General features: G+C 43.6%; 1 protein-coding gene across 8 annotated transcripts in view; it reads right to left on the bottom strand.

Annotated features, from left to right (window-relative positions):
• The window catches only part of LOC115149016 (Down syndrome cell adhesion molecule-like protein 1 homolog), a 92790-nt gene that overhangs the window by 23166 nt on the left and 50496 nt on the right, over window positions 1-19128 (bottom strand). For 6 of the 8 annotated variants that reach the window (XM_029691465.1, XM_029691466.1, XM_029691464.1 and 3 more), the window contains exons 4-11: window positions 17643-17789; window positions 13167-13445; window positions 7429-7704; window positions 2875-3171; window positions 1821-2093; window positions 954-1238; window positions 583-702; window positions 162-338 (exon numbers count right to left, since the gene is read on the bottom strand). In XM_029691465.1, the coding sequence (XP_029547325.1) occupies window positions 162-338; window positions 583-702; window positions 954-1238; window positions 1821-2093; window positions 2875-3171; window positions 7429-7704; window positions 13167-13445; window positions 17643-17789 (1854 nt within the window). Of the gene's footprint in view, window positions 1-161; window positions 339-582; window positions 703-953; window positions 1239-1820; window positions 2094-2874; window positions 3172-7428; window positions 7705-13166; window positions 13446-17642; window positions 17790-19128 lie in introns of those variants that run through there. The other 2 variants (XM_029691469.1, XM_029691471.1) reach the window with 2 other exon arrangements.

Below are 19128 nucleotides of genomic sequence, written 5' to 3' on the forward strand. Positions count from 1 at the left end.
TTATCAATTTCACTTGCTTTGGGAATGTAAACATATGTTTCCATGCCAATAAAGCCCCTTGAATTGAATTGAGAGAGAATGAGAGAAAGGAAGAAAGAAAGAGAGAACAAGAGAGAGAAAGAGGGAGAGAGAGAGACCTAGTGAGAGACAGATGAACTCACTCTTGACGGTGAGGACCATGCTCTTGCTGATGTCAGAGCCCACTCCGTTGGAGGCCTGACAGAGGTAGTATCCCCGGTCGTCCTCTAGGACGTGACGGATCAGCAGGGAGCCGTTGAACATGATCTGGATCCGACCAGTCAGAGGCACAGGGTGGTACTGCTGGGGGTTCCCTATACCTACAGGAAGGAATGGCACGGTCGTGTCAGGTCAAAGTTGCGCATGGTTATAATGGTCTCTAATCTTACGCTTGGATGTACATGAGTTATGATGTTACAGTAGAGAATAAAAATAAAAACATTTGCTAATTTTATCTTCCATCATCAATTAAACTTTATTGTACAAGTTCTTTCACTATGATACATAGAATAGTATACAGTTAGTTAGTTGATGTTGTTAGTGCTGCAGGGTGTTGGTCTTTACCTTTGGCGTGTTTCCACATGACTTTGGGAGGGGGGTATCCCTCCACAGAACAGTTTAGTACTCCTGCCTTCCCATAGATCCCATCCTGGTTGTTGGGCTGGACCACGAAGCGAGGGGGGACTGAGGGAGGAGAGGTTATAGTTAGTACAGTCATTAGAATTGACAACAGCATCTCTAAAATGGTGGCTAGTCTTCAATTATTCTCTAATCCTTCTATGTTTTCTTAATATCTTCCAGCTTCTATAACCAGTCTGTCCATGCATTCATTCTTTATCTTTCTCAAATTCTTCAACACCACTTATTTTCCAATCCTTCCTCTCCTTCTCACCCTCCCTCCATCCTCTCCTCTCCTCCCCTCCTCCCTCTCTCACCGGTGACGATCAGCTGTCTCTCCCAGCTGACGGTTGCCGCGGCGTTGCTAGCGATGCAGGTGTAGTTGCCATTGTGCTTCAGCGTCACCTTGGAGATCTGCAAGGAGCTCATGAATTCCTTGGTCTCTATGCCAACACCAGAGGCGGAACCAGGCACGATGAGTTGCCCGTCTTTGTGCCAGGTGATGCGGATGGGCATGTCACCTGACGACACCACGCAGGCAATGTACATCAGCTTTCCCACCGACGTGGAGGGGATGTCAAAGGGCTGGATCAGGGGTGGCACTAGGGGGCAGAGGTTACAGAGGTCAGATGTTAGAGGTCCCACTCCTGACCCCCTTCCATCTCCACCAGCCCATAATGGGTGCTCTGATTACAGGCCAACTGGCGGAGGAAGTCATGCCGTTGCCATGGTGGCGGAAGGGGGTGGAGTGGTGCTACAGCTAAGACGTCTGGGGGATTTAATCTGGGCCTCATTATGATTCATCTAATTAAATCAGAGACACACACAAACACATGTACACACGCACATACAGACTTCTATAGACCCCCCAACACCCACACACAAACACACCTAAAGCACACATGCTTACCACCCAACAAACACACTTACACATTCATATAAAGCTAGATGCTTTTAACACCATGGTGTGACCACCCTGTTAAGCTGATTGCCTCTTTACGACTAGGAAGAAACCTTGCCCAAACGTTGGTGTCTTTCAACAAATCCATTGCACTGGAGTGAGCGCTTACATCCTGTCATTGGTAGATTTAGTGTAACACATCATCCCTTTCCCCTTCCCCTTTGCCTTACCTATGCCACCCTTGCCCCTACCCCCTGTCCTCCAACCCTGTCTAGTCCCCTACCTTTGACGGTGACGTGGACAGTCTGGTCGATGGAGGTCTGTGGCTGGATGAGCACACTACACAGGTAGGTACCCTCGTCCATCCCCTTCTGCACATCACTCAGCCTCAGGGTTCCATTCTCATACACCACCTGGCGATGGTTGTCAGGCAGCAGCATGCCGTCCTTAAACCACTTGATAGAGTAGTAGGGGTAACCAATCACACGACAGGTTATAAAGGTGTTCCTTCCTGCCACAGCCGTGATGTCACGCATCTCCCTGATCCTAGGAGAACCTGGAGACACAGAAAAGAGAGGGAGGACGAGGGGAGCGGAGGAGAGGAAGGAAAGAGGAGGAAGAAGAAGGGGGAAAAGGGAGGAGGAGACGGGTGGAAGAGGAGAGAGAGGGGAGGAGGACATGGGAGAAAAGGGGAGCAGAGAAGATAAAGATTGGGGAGAGAGAAGATAAAGGTTGGGTAGAGAGTGATTGGGGCAGATTGAGGGGTAGAGAAAGAGGTTAGCGATGTCCACTTAACCCAATTATACTGGTAATATTTGTAATATCTATTAATGTGTTTTCTAAGTGATTGTGTGCATGGGTGTGTATGCACATGTTTGACTACATTACCCTCAGTAACACTGTCCTATGGTCTTGATGAGAACAGACATGGTCTTTGCTGTGGTCTTGATGAGAACAAATAGATAGAGACAGGAGTCAGAGAGACATCCAGGTAGACAGACACACAGCAAAAGAGAGAGAAACACACACTGGGCAAGACACAGACAGACAGAAACAGGGACGCGAGAGCGGGAGAGAGACACACATACAGAGAAAAAGACAGAGAGTAAGAAAGAGGGATGACGGTTGGAGGGTTGGGGTTGGGTGTGTGAAATGATGGACTCTAAACCTCGCTGTGTGTGTTAGTGCATGTATGCATGTGTCTTGGATGTGTGTATGTGTTGCACTTTTGTCTAAATCCTCACACATCTCCACCTGTCTCTGTACTGTATACTTATTGTCAGTGCATGTATAGGTGCAGGTGTGGGGTGCGTGTATATTGAAAAGTAGACAGGCACCTCTTACGTTTATGCGCGCTTGGTACTCGGCGCTACCGGCCGAGTTGCGTGCGGCGCAGCGATACACTCCCCCGTCACGGATGGCCGGGCTGCTGACGTTGACATGTGACACGGTCAGGCCGTCTGATAGGGTGTACTGGCTGGTCTTGTAGGCGGAGTCTCGCACCACAGGCTCGTCGTCCAGCGTCCAGGTGATGGAGGGGGGTGGGGCTCCCTTGGAGGCACACATCAGGGAGAAGGGCTCACCGGGGGCGACCACGCGCTCACTGAAGGAAGACACGATACGAGGAGTGCCGTCTACAGGAGAGATAGATGGAGAGAAAGAGAGAGAGAGAGAGAGAGAGAGAGAGAGAGAGAGAGAGAGAGAGAGAGAGAGAGAAAGAAAGAAAGAAAGAAAGAAAGAAAGAAAGAAAGAAAGAAAGAAAGAAAGAAAGAAAGAGAGAGAAAGAAAGAAAGAAAGAAAGAAAGAAAGAAAGAAAGAAAGAAAGAAAGAAAGAGGGGAAAAGTGAGATAATGTTACAGATGTAGGATCTTAATTTGATCACTCTGTTGCAGGACAATGCAGGACATTTAAAACGTGTAGGTTATTTGAGGTTTAAAAAGGCTTCTGAAGTTTGTAATTTCCACTTTGAAATTTCAGACTTGATTTTCCCTTGCGAAAAATGTATCAACCCCTACAAAAATGTCCATTAATTATAATCCACATAATAATTAACATTTCTGTTGCTGCAGGATTATTTTTCTGCTGTTGCAAACTGGCTGAAATTAAGATCCTACATCTGTAAGCGAGATTTGGTTGGGGGGGACCCCACCCCGCGGCAAAACATTTTAGTGACCCCTTTCTTGAGAGTGGAGAGAAACATTTATGTTTTAAAAGTGCATTTCCTGCAATTCTACACATTTCGCCATGGGGCAGAGAGAAACATTTTGCAATTTTATAACGAATTTAATGCAATACTACTACTTTTGCCATGGGGCAGAGAGAAACCATTTGCAGTTTTACAGCTTATTTCCTGAAATTCTATGATTTCTAGTCAATAAGTCATCATTTTAGTCAAAGTATGATATATTTGGAGTTGAAGTGGGAAATTCGAGTGGTAACTTTGGATATTATCTGTGCCAATGCCGTGTGTTTCACCTATGATATGACATTCTAATACTTTTCAGTCTACGTTTCTTTTCAGGGCAGTTTTATTTGAATGTTACCACCCACCAGCATGGCATTGTTTATTAATCAGAAACACCTGCAAAGTTCTTCCTCTTCGCGAGTCTCGACTGAGCTATATAATAATCTTCGGCTGAGCCAAACAGCTTTTCGTTGAAACCTACACTTGGTCGCCTGAGTCATGGAACAATTTAAAATAGGGGGTGCAAACTTATGTTTTTTTTAATGATTATTTATTAGCAAATTATGATTGTAAAGTTTCATAAATGTTTGAGCTAGTCTGTCTAACAAAAATATATATGACCATTTTATATACTGAATAAAAATATAAATGTGACATGTAACATTTCAAAGATTTTACTGAGTTACAGTTCATATAAGGAAATCAGTCAATAGAAATACATTCATTAGGCCCTAATCTATGGATTTCACATGACTGGGAATACAGATATGCATCTGTTGGTCACAGATTTAAAAAAAATATATATATGGGCGTGGATAAGAAAACCTGTCAGTATCTGGTGTGACCACCATTTGCAGTGTGACACATCTCCTTTGCATAGTGTTGATCAGGCTGTTGATTGTGGCCTGTGGAATGTTGTCCCACTCCTCTTCAATGGCTGTGCGAAGTCCTGGATATTGGCGGGAACTGGAACTCGCTGTCGTACACATCAATCCAGAGCATCCCAAACAGGCTCAATGGGTGACATCTCTGGTGAGTATACAGGCCATCGAAGAACTGGGACATTTTCAGCTTCCAGAAATTGTGTACAGATCCTGGCGACATGGAGCCGTCATTATCATGCTGAAACATGAGGTGATGGCGGCGGGTTAATGGCACAACAATGGGCTTCAGGATCTCGTCACGGTATCTCTGTGCATTGAAATTGGCATTGATAAAATGCAATTGTGTTCATTGTCCATAGCTTATGCCTAACTATACCATAACCCAACCGCTACCATATGGCACTCTGTTCACAACGTTGACATCAGAAAACCGCTCGCCCACACGACGCCATACACGTGGTCTGCGGTTGTGAGGCCGGTTGGACGCTCTGGTAGACATTCCTGCAGTCAGCATGCCAACTGCACACTTCCTCAAAACTTGAGACATCTGTGGCATTGTGTTGTGTGACACAATGCCACATCTTGGCAAAGGAGAAATGCTCACTAACAGGGATGTGAACAAATGAGTGCACAACATTTGAGAGAAATGAGCTTTTTGTGCATATGGAACATTTAAAAGATCTTTTATTTCAGTTAATGAAACATGGGACCATCACTTTACATGTTGCGTTTATATTTTTGTTCAGTGTAAATGGTAAAATTGTGTGTAATAGGATTGCATTTTGGAACCCCATTCCCCCAAGATGAATGGTTTTGACTACGATCCACTGCTTTGTCTGGTGCAGCTAGAAATCACAAGTGTCTATCCTATAATGAAAAGGCACCCGCAAAAGAAAACTCCACAAGCTTCTTAATCTATTTAGTGCTGTTGTTACATTTGTATTGGTGTTTTGTTTCATGTCCGATGCGCTCTGGGTGTTGTTACATATAATTTGCGGCATGCATCATGAGCAAAGTCATTGTAGCCATCACTTCCCCTAGCTGTGAGAACCATGGCATGAGCACGGGCTGACGTGGCATTGCTGTAGCGCAGCCTGCCAGAAGGCTACCAAAGGTTGCACTGTGTCCATTACAATGTAGAATCTAGTCCAAACCGTTCAATAGTTAGGCTATCCATATTACCGGAGCTTCCTTTTATTCTTTCTATTTCTATGGTGAATTTAAGGCCGCAATTTATGGAACATGCCAAAACTTTGGAAATAACAATAGTAAAATATACTGGTTTTCTATATCCATCTGTGGCGAAGATTTCCCTAAATGCTTATGACAAATGTATTTTTTATTTTTTATTTATTTAACCTTTATTTAACTAGGCAAGTCATTTAAGAACGAACTAACGAACTGGAACGAACTACAAAAATCTCTGAAACTGGAAACACTTATCTCCCTCACCAGCTTTAAGCACCAGCTGTCAGAGCAGCTCACAGATCACTGCACCTGTACATAGCCCATCTATATATAGCCCAAACAATTACCTCATCGCCTACTGTATTTTTTTTATTTTTTTATTTTGCTCCCTTGCACCCCAGTATTTCTACTTTGCACATTCACCTACTGCAAATCTACAATTCCAGTGTTTTTTAATTGCTATATTGTATTTACTTCGCTATCGTGGCCTTTTTTTATTGCCTTTACCTCCCTTATTTCACCTCATTTGCTCACATTGTATATAGACTTGTTTTTGTACTGTATTATTGACTGTATGTTTGTTTTACTCCATGTGTAACTCTGTGTTGTTGTATGTGTCGAACTGCTTTGCTTTATCTTGGCCAGGTCGCAGTTGTAAATGAGAACTTGTTCTCAACTTGCCTACCTGGTTAAATAAAGGTAAAATAAATAAAAATAAAAATAACCAATTCTTATTTACAGTGACGGCCTAGGAACAGTGGGTTAACCGCCTTGTTCAGGGGCAGAACGACAGATGTTTTACCTTGTTAGCTCAGGGATTCGATCTAGCAACCTTTCGGTTACTGGCCCAACACTCTAACCACTAGGCTACCTGCTGCCCCAAATCCAGCTCCAGAACCAGCCATACAGTAGTCCAGCCAGCTAGCTAATCTTTTGATCAGTGTTGCAACAACATATAACATTAGCTAGCTAGATAAGGTTAGCATGCTAACTAGCTACACTGACAGCTATCAGTGCCCTACTTGTTGTTATTTCTCCACTCCACGTGGAAATCTCCACAATGTTCCCACCCCCAATTCGTGAATATGTATTAGCAGCCTGCGTCATTCTTCGGAGGTGGAACTTAAACGAGAGAAATTCCGCTATAGGACAAGAATTACGTCAAAATAGGGGCTGCATTGCCCTCTGGTGTGGGCTTCTAAAGCTAAATTCCTACAACTCAAAAAAGAATTCATGACTTTTGCCATGTTAATATGACATCTGAGTGAGAATGGCTAAGAAAATCAACGGGGGCCCGCTGCAGGTCAGGGGCACGTGCCCAGTCAGTATTCGGTCATGACTACTACAAGTTTAGATAGCTGGCTAGGACTAACTACCAATCAAAAATGTAGTGACTGGCATAACAACAGAAAGATTGCTGATGCTCAACCAAATTTCAAAATTGCAACCAGGTTATTTTACTATTCAAACTCTCAGTAATAAATTGAGACCCCGACTGAGTTCCAAACAAAAAACATCATCAACCTCTTATGTCGCTTATGCCTGGAACCGGCCCTGTCTGGAAGAATAACGTTGCTTGCTTCCCACCCTCCCATCCAACCTTCCCTCCCTCCTTCCCTCTCTCATCCTCTTACCCTCCAGCAGTATGATAGAGAAGTCCTGGGCTGTGTGGCCCTTGCGGGAGGCAAAGCACTGGTAGGCCCCAGAGTGGCTCTTCTGAGCGGCTGTGATCTGCAGGGTGTCGTTGTGGGAGCCCTGTATAGAGATGTGCTGGTCTGGGACTATAGGGTCTGTGTTCCTGTACCAGGCCACTGTGTACAATGGTGAACCCTCCACAGCACAGGTAAAGAACAGGGTACTGCTGATGCCCGTCTTCAGACTCTTAGGGGAAAGGGTCACTCGCAGGGGGTCTGTGGGAGGAGAGAGAACACACACATGAGTAACACACACACACACAAAGACAGAAAAACAAAACAGCGCAATCAGTTGAGGAGACTCAGTCCGTTTCAGGCAGTCATTAAAAAAGCAGCTGGAGACATCACTTCACATCTCTGTCCACATAATGTGTGAGTGTGTGTGTGTGTGTGTATGTGTGTGTGTGTGTGTGTCTCTGTCTGTCTGTCTGTCTGTCTGTCTGTCTGTCTGTCTGTCTGTCTGTCTGTCTGTCTGTCTGTCTGTCTGTCTGTCTGTGTGTGTGTGTATGTCTGTGTGTGTGTCTGTGTGTGTGTGTGTGTCTCTGTGTGTGTTTGTGTGTGTGTGTGTGTGTGTGTGTGTGTGTGTGTGTGTGTGTGTGTGTGTGTAAATGTCAGTGAGCAATAAGGCAGCTGGTGGTGTGTGCTGGGGGGTATGGCTGTGCAACCCAAGCCCCCCTCACCCTGTCAGAGTCACATTGTGTGCTGCCATGATGTGCCCACTGGCAAAGCCTGCCTCTGTTCTGCTCTCTCTTTTTGTTTATCTCTCTTGCACTATGTCTCTCTCTCTCGCTCTCTCTCTCTATCTTCTCTGTGTTTTTATAAATCTGTTTCTCTCTCTCATTCTTCCTTTCTCTATGAAAGATATACTTCAATTTAAATTTTTTGTTGTTCCTTCTCTGTCTTCTTTTAGTCCACCCCCTCTGCTCTCTGTATCTCTCTCTCTCTAACAGTGACTGGTGTTGGCGGTGGTGTGAAGTGCTCATTCTCAGTGCATTACTGTCCTGTCCTCGGTCTAGATATGATATGACATGGCATCATACACTACACACCCATTCATACTGATCCATTTCTCACATTATATGTGTGAACGTGTGTGTGTGTGTGTGTGTGTGTGTGTGTGTGTGTGTGTGTGTGTGTGTGTGTGTGTGTGTGTGTGTGTGTGTGTGTGTGTGTGTGTGTGTGTGAGACAGAATATGTCTGCCACCAAGTCAGAAAACGGTGTGAGTGTATCTGTCTGTCAGTCTGACATTAACAGTAAGTGCACACTGCATTTAACCATGGAAAGGTGACTTGGAATATGGCCGAATACAAACAGTGTAGTTATTCCCTCCGTAAGGCAATCAAAATGGCAAAACGTCAGTACAGAGACAAAGTAGAGTCGCAATTCAACGGCTCAGACACATGAGACATATGTGGCAGGGTCTACAGACAATCAAGGATTACAAAGGGAAAAGCAGCCACATCGCGGACACCGACGTCTTGCTTCTGGACAAGCTAAACGCTCTTCGCCCGCTTTGAGGATAATACAGTGCCACCGACGCGGCCCACTACCAAGGACTGTGGACTCTCCTTCTCCGTGGCCGACGTGAGTAAGACATTTATGCCTGTTAACCCTCGCAAGGCTGCCGGGCCCTGATGGCATCCCTAGCCACGTCCTCAGAACATCCTCAGATCATGCTGGAGTGTTAACGGACATACTCAATGTCTCCCTATCCCAGTCTGCTGTCCCCTTTTGCTTCAAGATGTCCAGCATTGTTACTGTACCCAAGAAAGCAAAGGTTACTGAACTAAATGACTATCACCCCGCAGCACTCACTTCTGTCGTCATGAAGTGCTTTGAGAGGCTAGTTAAGGATCATATCACCTCCACCTTACCTGACACCCTAGACCCACTTCAATTTGCTTACCGCCCCAATAGATCCACAGACGATGCAATAGCCATCGCACTACACACTGCACTATCCCATCTGGACAAGAGGAATACCTATGTAATAATGCTGTTCACAAAACAAAGGAGCTTATTGTGGAATTCAGGAAACAGCAGAGGGAGCATGCCTCTATCCACATCGATGGGACCGCAGTGGTGAAGGTGGTAAGCTTCAAGTTCCTCGGCGTACACATCACTGGCGATCTGAAATAGTCTACCCACACAGACAGTGTGGTGAAGAAGGCGCAACAGCGCCTCTTCAACCTCAAATTTGTCTTGGCCCCTAAAACCCTCACAAACTTTTACAGATGCACAATTGAGAGCATCCTGTCGGGCTGTATCACTGCCTGGTTAGGCAACTGCACCACCCGCAACCGCAAGGCTCTCCAGAGGGTGGTGCGGTCTGCCCAACGCATCACCGGGGACACACTGCCTGCCCTCCAGGACACCTACGCCACCAGATGTCACAGGAAGGCCAAAAAGATCATCAACGACATCAACCACCCGAGCCACGGCCTGTTCACCCCGCTACCATCCAGAAGGCGAGGTCAGTACAGGTGCATCAAGGCTGGGACCGAGAGACTGAAAAACAGCTTCTCTCTCAAGGCCATCAGACTGTTAAATAGCCATCACTAGCCGGCTTCCACCCGGTTACGCAACCCTGCATCTTAGGCTGCTGCCCAATATACATCGACTTGGATTCACTGGCCACTTTAATAATGGAATACTAGTCACTTAAATAATGTTTAAATAATGTTTACATGCTGCTTTACTAATCTCATACGTATAGTTGAAGTCGGAAGTTTACATACACTTAGGTTGGAGCTATTAAAACTCGTTTTTCAACCACTCCACAAATTTCTTGTTAACAAACTATAGTTTTGGCAAGTCGGTTAGGACATCTACTTTGTGCATGACTCAAGTCATTTTTCCAACAATTGTTTACAGACAGATTATTTCACTTATAATTCACTGTATCACAATTCCAGTGGGTCAGAAGTTTACATACACTAAATTGACTGTGCCTTTAAACAGCTTGGAAAATTCCAGAAAATTATGTCATGGCTTTAGAAGCTTCTGATAGGCTAATTGACATCATTTGAGTCAATTGGAGGTGTACCTGTGGATGTATTTCAAGGCCTACCTTCAAACTCACTGCCTCTTTGCTTGACATCATAGGAAAATCAAAAGAAATCCGCCAAGACCTCCACAAGTCTGGTTCATCCTTGGGAGCAACTTCAAAATTCCTGAAGGTACCAAGTTCATCTGTACAAACAATAGTACGCACGTATAAACACCATGGGACCACGCAGCCGTCATACCTCTTGGGAAGGAGAGGTCTTCCAAATTGACAATGACCCCAAGCATACTTCCAAAGTTGTGGTAAAATAGCTTAAGGACAACAAAGTCAAGGTATCAGAGTGGCCATCTCAAAGCCCTGACCTCAGTCCTATGGAAAATTTGTGGGCAGAACTGAAAAAGTGTGTGTGAGCAAGGAGGCCTACAAACCTGACTCAGTTACATCAGCTCTGTCAGGAGGAATGGGACAAAATTCACCCAACTTATTGTGGGAAGCTTCTGGAAGGCTACCCAAAACGTTTGACCCAAGTTAACCTCTTATGGCTAGGGGGCAGTATTTTCACGGCTGGATAAAAAACGTACCCGATTTAATCTGATTATTAGTCCTGCCCAGAAACTAGAATATGCATATAATTATTAGCTTTGGATAGAAAACACTCTAAAGTTTCTAAAACTGTTTGAATGGTGTCTGTGAGTATAACAGAACTCATTTGGCAGGCCAAAACGTGAGAAGATTTTGTACAGGAAGTACCCTGTCTGACCATTTATTGGCTTTCTTTGTCATCTCTATTCATTACAAAGGATCTCTGCTGTTACGTGACACTTCCTACGGCTCCAATGGGCTCTCAGAGCCCGGAAAAAACCTGAATGACGTAATTCAAAGCCCTGGCTGAAACACACGAGCGCTTTTGCTAAGTGGTCTATCAGCAGACAAAAGGCTTAGGCGCGTGCACTGGCCGCCCCCGCCTTTCTGTTTTTCCCTCTTTTTAACGAAACGTAGATTCCCGGTCGGAATATTATCGCTTTGTTACGAGATAAATTGCATAAAAATTGATTTTAAACAGCGGTTGACATGCTTCGAAGTACGGTAATGGAATATTTAGATTTTTTTTGTCACGAAATGCGCCATGCGCGCGACCCTGATTTACCATTGGGATAGTGTCTAGAACGCACGAACAAAACGCCGCTGTTTGGATATAACGATGGATTATTTGGGACCAAACCAACATTTGTTATTGAAGTAGAAGGCCTGGGAGTGCATTCTGACGAAGAACAGGAAAGGTAAGACCATTTTTCTTATAGTAAATGTGATTTTGGTGAAGGCTAAACTTGCCGGGTGTCTAAATAGCTAGCCCGTGATGGCTGGGCTATGTACTTAGAATATTGCAAAATGTGCTTCATCCGAAAAGCTATTTTAAAATCGGACATATCGAGTGCATAGAGGAGTTCTGTATCTATAATTCTTAAAATAATTGTTATGCTTTTTGTGAACGTTTATCGTGAGTAATTTAGTAAATTGTTAGTAAATTCCCCGGAAGTTTGCGGGGGGTATGCTAGTTCTGAACGTCACATGCTAATGTAAAAAGCTGTTTTTTGATATAAATATGAACTTGATTGAACAAAACATGCATGTATTGTATAACATAATGTCCAAGGGGTGTCATCTGATGAAGATCATCAAAGCTTAGTGCTGCATTTAGCTGTCTTCTGGGTTTTTGTGACATTATATGCTAGCTTGAAAAATGGGTGTCTGATTATTTCTGGCTGGGCACTCTGCTGACATAATCTAATGTTTTGCTTTCGCTGTAAAGCCTTTTTGAAATCGGACAGTGTGGTTAGATTAACGAGAGTCTTGTCTTTAAATAGCTGTAAAATAGTCATATGTTTGGAAAATGGAAGTTTTCGGATTTTAGAGGAATTTGTATTTCGCGCCACGCCCATCATTGGATATTGGAGCAGACGTTCCGCTAGCGGAACATCTAGATGTAAGAGGTTTTAATCAATTTAAAGGCAATGCTACCAAATACTAATTGAGTGTATGTAAACTTCTGACCCACTGGGAATGTGATGAAAGAAATAAAAGATGAAATAATGCATTCTCTGTACTATTATTCTGACATTTCACATTCTGAAAATAAAGTGGTGATCCTAACTGACCTAAGATAGGGAATTTTTACGAGGATTAAATGTCAGGAATTGTGAAAAACTGAGGTTAAATGTATTTGGCTAAGGTGTATGTAAACTTCCGACTTCAACTGTATATACTGCATTCTATTCTACTGTATTTCAGTCAATGCCACTCCGACATAGCTCAATCTATTATTTATATATTTCTTAATTCCATTCTTTTACTTTTAGATTTGTGTGTATTTTTGTGAATTGTTAGATATTACTGCACTGTTGGAGCTAGGAACACAAACATTTCGCTACACCTGCAATAACATCTGCTAAATATGTGTTTGTGACCAATAAAATTTGATTTGATTTAAGTGTTTGTTTTGTGGGTCTATGCCAAACTTATTTCCCCTTTGCCAACCCCCCTCCTCCCGCCTCATTCCTCCTTCTCATCACACCAATTCCCTGTCCGATGGTCCCTCACCACAACATCCACTCCCTCTCCCCTTTTCTCCCTCCCACATCCCTCGACCCCCCTCCCTCCTCCTCTCCTCACCTATGACATAGAGTGCTCCGGACACCTCCTTCGAGCCGAAGCTGTTGGTGACCTCACAGGCGTAGCTACCGCTGTCCTCCTGCCTGAGGTCACTGATGGTCAGACCCGTGAGGCGCCGCGTCCAGCGTGCATCAGAGGGCAGCGGGCGCCCGTCCTTTAGCCAGCGCACCGTAGGGCTGGGGTACCCTGCTGCCATGCAGGGGAGCTCCACACTCTGACCAGCCCGCACTTCCCCAGCCTGGAAACTGTCCAGGATAGAGGGAGACGATTCGGTGGGGTCTGGAGGAGGGGGGTAACAGGTTAGACTTTGGACTGTGGTAGGGTATGGGATGGGATGTTTACAACATACACTATACAGTATCAGTCAAAAGCTTGGACACACCTACTCATTCAAGGGTTTTTCTTTATTCGTACTACTTTCTACATTGTAGAATAATAGTGAAGACATCAAACTATGAAATACCACATATGGAATCATGTAGTAACCAAAAAAGTGTTAACCTCTACGGGCTAGGGGACAGTATTGAGAATTTTGAAAAAAATATGTGCCCATTTTTAACTGCCTCCTACACCAACTCAGAAGCTAGGATATGCATATTATTAACAGATTTGGATAGAAAACACTCTGAATTTTCTAAAACTGTTTGAATGGTGTCTGTAAGTATAACAAAACTCATATGGCAGGCAAAAACCTGAGAAAAATACAACCAGGAAATGAGAATTTTGTGGCTGTACTATTTTTGAGTCATTGCTAATAGATCACACAGTGACAAAGGATTCATTTCGCATTTCCTACGGCTTCCACTAGATCTCAACGATCTTTATAAAGTTGTTTGAAGCGTCTATGATGAATAGAGACCGGATGACAAGGAAGAGAATTTGACGTCCCTGGGATGTCGTCACTTCATTATTGTACGCACCTGCGCGTGCATGTGAGGCAAGACATTTTTCAAAATGTTTTTCAAGACACAGGAGAGGTCGGGTTGAAATATTACTGATGTTTCACGTTAAAAATGGCCCTAAAGATTGATGCTAAACAACGTTTGACATGTTTGAACTAACGTAAATAGATTTTTTTTTAAACTTTTCGTCGTGACTTCCCCCCCCGCCCTACATTTTGAGGAGCCTAACAACATGGAACAACTTGGAGTTATTTGGACAAAAATTATGAACTTTGTCGAAAGAAACCACATTTGTTGTGGACCTGGGATTCCTGGAAGTGCCTTCTGATGAAGATAATCAAAGGTAAGGTTTTATTTACAATAGTATTATTGATATTAGATGGTACTAACCTGTATATCCTAGCCTATTGTTCTTAGCATGTTCTTAGCATAGCACCCCGTTTATTGCAAAGTGTGATTTCCCAGTAAAGTTATTTTGAAATCTGGCAATGCGGTAGCATTTACGAGATGTTAATCTATAATTCTTTGAATGACAATATTATAATTTACCAATGTTTTCGAATAGTAATTTTATAAATTGTAACGCTGATTCACCGGAAGCATTTGAGGGAAAAAAAAATCTGAATTTCACCACTAATGTAAAATGCTGTTTTTGGATATAAATATGAACTTGATGGAACAAAAAATGCATGTATTGTATAACATAATGTCCTAGGAGTGTCATCTGATGAAGATTGTCAAAGGTTAGTGCATAATTTTAGCTGGTTATCTGCTTTTGGTGACGCCTGTCTTTGAATTGACAAAACATTACACACAGCTATTTTCAATGTACTCTCCTAACTTAACCTAACTTTATGCTTTCGCCGTAAAGCCTCTTTGAAATCGGACAATGTGGTTGGATTTAGGAGATGTTTATCTTTCAAATGGTGAAAAATAGTTGATTGTTTGAGAAATTGAAATTATTAGATTCTTGCAGTTTTGACTTTCCCGCCATGGTCTCTTGACAATAAATCCCGGGATCAGGTATTCAAAATCAAAATCAATTTTATATTTGAGATTCTTCAAAGTAGCCATCCTTTGCCTTTATGACAGCTTTGCACACTCTTGGCATTCGCTCAACCAGCTTCATGAGGTAGTCACCTGGAATGCATTTCAATTAACAGGTGTGCCTTGTTAATTTGTGGAATTTCTTTCCTTCTTAATGCGTTTGTGCCAATCAGTTGTGTAGTGACAAGATACGGGTGGTATACAGAAGATAGCCCTATTTGGTAAAATACCAAGTCCATATTATGGCAAGGACAGCTCAAATAAGCAAAGAAAAAATGACATATTTGAGATTCTTCAAAGTAGCCATCCTTTGCCTTGATGACAGCTTTGCACACTCTTGGCATTCTCTCAACCAGCTTCATGAGGTAATAATAAGCAAAGAAAAAAATGACAGTCCATCATTACTTTAAGACATGAAGGTCAGTCAATACGGAAAACTTCTTCAAGTGCAGTCGCAAAAACCATCAAGCACTATGATGAAACTGGCTCTCATGAGGACCACCACAGGAAAGGAAGACCCAGAGTTACCTCTGCTGCAGAGGATAAGTTCATTAGAGTTAACTGCACCTCAGATTGCAGCCCAAATAAATGCTTCACAGAGTTCAAGTAACAGACACATCTCAACATCAACTGTTCAGAGGAGACTGTGTGAATTAGGCCTTTATGGTCGAATTGCTGTAAAGGACACCAATAAGAAGAAGAGACTTGCTTGGGCCAAGAAACACGAGCAATGGACTTTAGACTGGTGGAAATCTGTCCTTTGATCTGATGAGTCCAAATTTGAGATTTTTGGTACCAACCGCCGTGTCTTTGTGAGACGCAGAGTAGGTGAACGGATGATCTCCGCATGTGTGGTTCCCACCATGAAGCATGGAGGAGGAGGTGTGATGGTGTGGGGGTGCTTTGCTGGTGACACTGTCTGTGATTTATTTAGAATTCAAGGCACACTAAAACCAGCATAGCTACCACAGCATTCCGCAGCGAAACACCATCCCATCTTGTTTGCGCTTAGTGGGACTATCATTAGGACAGTGATCCAAAACACACCTCCAGGTTGTGTAAGGGCTATTTGACCAAGAAGGAGAGTGATGGAGTGATGCACCAGATGACCTGGCCTCCACAATCACCCGACCTCAACCCAATTGAGATAGTATTGGATGAGTTGGACTGCAGAGTGAAGGAAAAGCAGCCAACAAGTGCTCAGTATATGTGGGAATTCCTTCAAGACTGTTGGAAAAGCATTCCAGGAGAAGCTGGTTGAGAGAATGCCAAGAGTCTGCAAAGCTGTCATCAAGGCAAAGGATGGCTACTTTGAAGAATCTCAAATATCCCCTAGCCCGTAGAGGTTAACACTTTTTTGGTTACTACATGATTCCATATGTGTTATTCCATAGTGTTGATGTCTTCAGTATTATTCTACAATGAAGAAAATAGTAAAAATAAAGAACAACCCTTGAATGAGTAGGTGTGTTCAAACTTTTGGCTGGTACTGTATATACAGAAGTATGTAGACACCCCTTCAAATTAGTGGATTCGGCTATTTCAGCCATACCCGTTGCTGACAGGTGTATAGAATCGAGAACACAGCCATGCAATCTCCAATGTGGCATCGTCATAGGATGCCACCTTTCAAACAAATCAGTTTGTCTAATTTCTGCCCTGCTAGAGCTGCCCCGGTCAACTGTAAGTGCTGTTATTGTGAAGTGGAAACATCTAGGAGCAACAACGGCTCAGCTACGAAGTGGTAGGCCTAAGATCATCATGCGCAATGCCAAGTGTCGGCTGGAGTGGTGTAAAGCTCGCCACCATTGAATTCTGGAGCAGTGGAAACGCGTCCTCTGGATTGATGAATCAGGCCTCACCATCTGGCAGTCATACGAACGAATCTGGGTTTGGCGGTGCCAGGAGAACGTTACTTGCCAATGCATAGTGCCAACTGTAAAGTTTGGTGGAGAAGGAATAATGCTCTGGGGCTGTTTTTCATGGTTCGGGCTAGGTCCCTTAGTTCCCATGAAGGTAAATCTTAACGCTACAGAATACAATGACATTCTAGACGATTCTCTGTTACAGCATGACAATGCCCCCGTGCACAAAGCGAGGTCCATACAGAAACGGTTTGTCGAGACCGGTGTGGAAGAACTTGACTGGTCTGCACAGAGCCCTGATCTCAACCCCATCGAACACCTTTGGGATGAATTGGAACACAGACTGTGAGCCAGGCCTAATCACCCAACATCAATGCCCAACCTCGCTAATGCTCTTGTGGCTGAATGGAAGCAAGTCCCCGCAGCAATGTTCCAACATCTAGTGGAAAGCCTTCCCAGAAGAGTGGAAGCTGTTACACCAGAAAAGGGGGGACCAACTCCATATTAATGCCCATGATCTTGGAATGAGACGATTGACGAGCAGTTGTCCACATACTTTTGGTCATGTAATGTATATTCATTCATATTCATAGACATTTATTACACACAAAACACTGTGTACCAGTACGCAGAGCAATGACATACTTTACAGTCCAACTCACCCATGACAGACAGCCTGGCTCCATTGCTCTGACGTGTCTCTCCGCTGTATTTGTGCTTGGTGATACAGCGGTAGGTAGAGAGGGCATCCTCCTTCTGGACATCTGAGATGTACAGAGCACCAAAGGACGTCAGGAAGAACCTGTTACCTGTTACAGAGAGAAAATGATTGAACAAAGCCTCAAAATAACTAAATACCCCCAACAAACAACCTAGTCGGGGCAAGGGTGACTGCTATCTAAACATTTGGCAACATGTCATACCCTAGAGGACACACGCTGAGCTCACTGCCTCCTACACCAACTCAGAAGCTAGAATATGCATATTATTGTTCAGGTTTGGATAGAAAACACCCTAAAGTTTCTAAAACTGTTTGAATGGTGTCTGTGAGTATAACAGAACTCCTATGGCAGGCAAAAACCTGACAAGGTTTCATGCAGGAAGTACCCTGTCTGACAAGGAGTCGTGCGTCTTGCATCTGTTTATTGAAAAGTAAGGATCTTAGCTGTAACGTGACAATTCCCAGAGCTCCGATAGGCTCTCAGAACCCGGGAAATACCTGAAGGTTGACGAGGCGGCCTCTGGCTGAAACAGATTATCGCCTTTGGTAAGTGGCCGATCAGAGGACCATTGAATGAGGCGCGTGCACGATTCGCCCCCGTGGAGAAATTTAATTCGGCTGTTTAGGCTCATTGCATATTCCCGGTCGGAATATTATCGCTTTTCTACGAGATAAATGGCATAAAAATTGGTTTTAAACAGCGGTTGACATGCTTCGAAGTACGGTAATGGAATGTTTAGACATTTTTTGTCAAGCCATGCGCCATGCGCGAGACCGTGATGTAGCATTCTGATAGTGTCTAGAACTCACGAACAAAACGTCGCTGTTTGGATATAACGATGGATTATTTGGGACCAAACCTACATTTGTTATTGAAGTAGAAGTCGTGGGAGTGCATTCTGACGAAGAACAAGCAAGGTAAGAACATTTTTCTTATAGGAAATGTGATTTTGGTGGAGGCTGACCTGGGTGGGTATCTAAATAGCTAGCCCTGTGATGCCGGGCTATGTACTTAGATTATTGCAAAATGTGCTTCATCCGAAAAGCTATTTTAAAATCGGACATATCGAGTGCATAGAGGAGTAATGTATCTATAATTCTTAAAATAATTGTTATGCTTTTTGTGAACGTTTATCGTGAGTAATTTAGCAAACTGTTAGTAAATTCCCCGGAAGTTTGCGGGGGTTATGCTTTTTCTGAACGTCACATGCTAATGTAAAAAGCTGTTTTTTTATATAAATATGAACTTGATTGAACAGACATGCATGTATTGTATAACACAATGTCCTAGGTGTGTCATCTGATGAAGATCATAAAAGGTTAGTGCTGCATTTAGCTGTGGTTTGGGTTTATGTGACATGATATGCTAGCTTGAAAAATGGGTGTCTGATTATTTCTGGCTGGGCACTCTGCTGACATAATCTAAT

The sequence above is a fragment of the Salmo trutta genome, chromosome 15 (genome assembly GCF_901001165.1).
Source record: "Salmo trutta chromosome 15, fSalTru1.1, whole genome shotgun sequence".
Lineage (NCBI taxonomy): Eukaryota > Metazoa > Chordata > Actinopteri > Salmoniformes > Salmonidae > Salmo > Salmo trutta.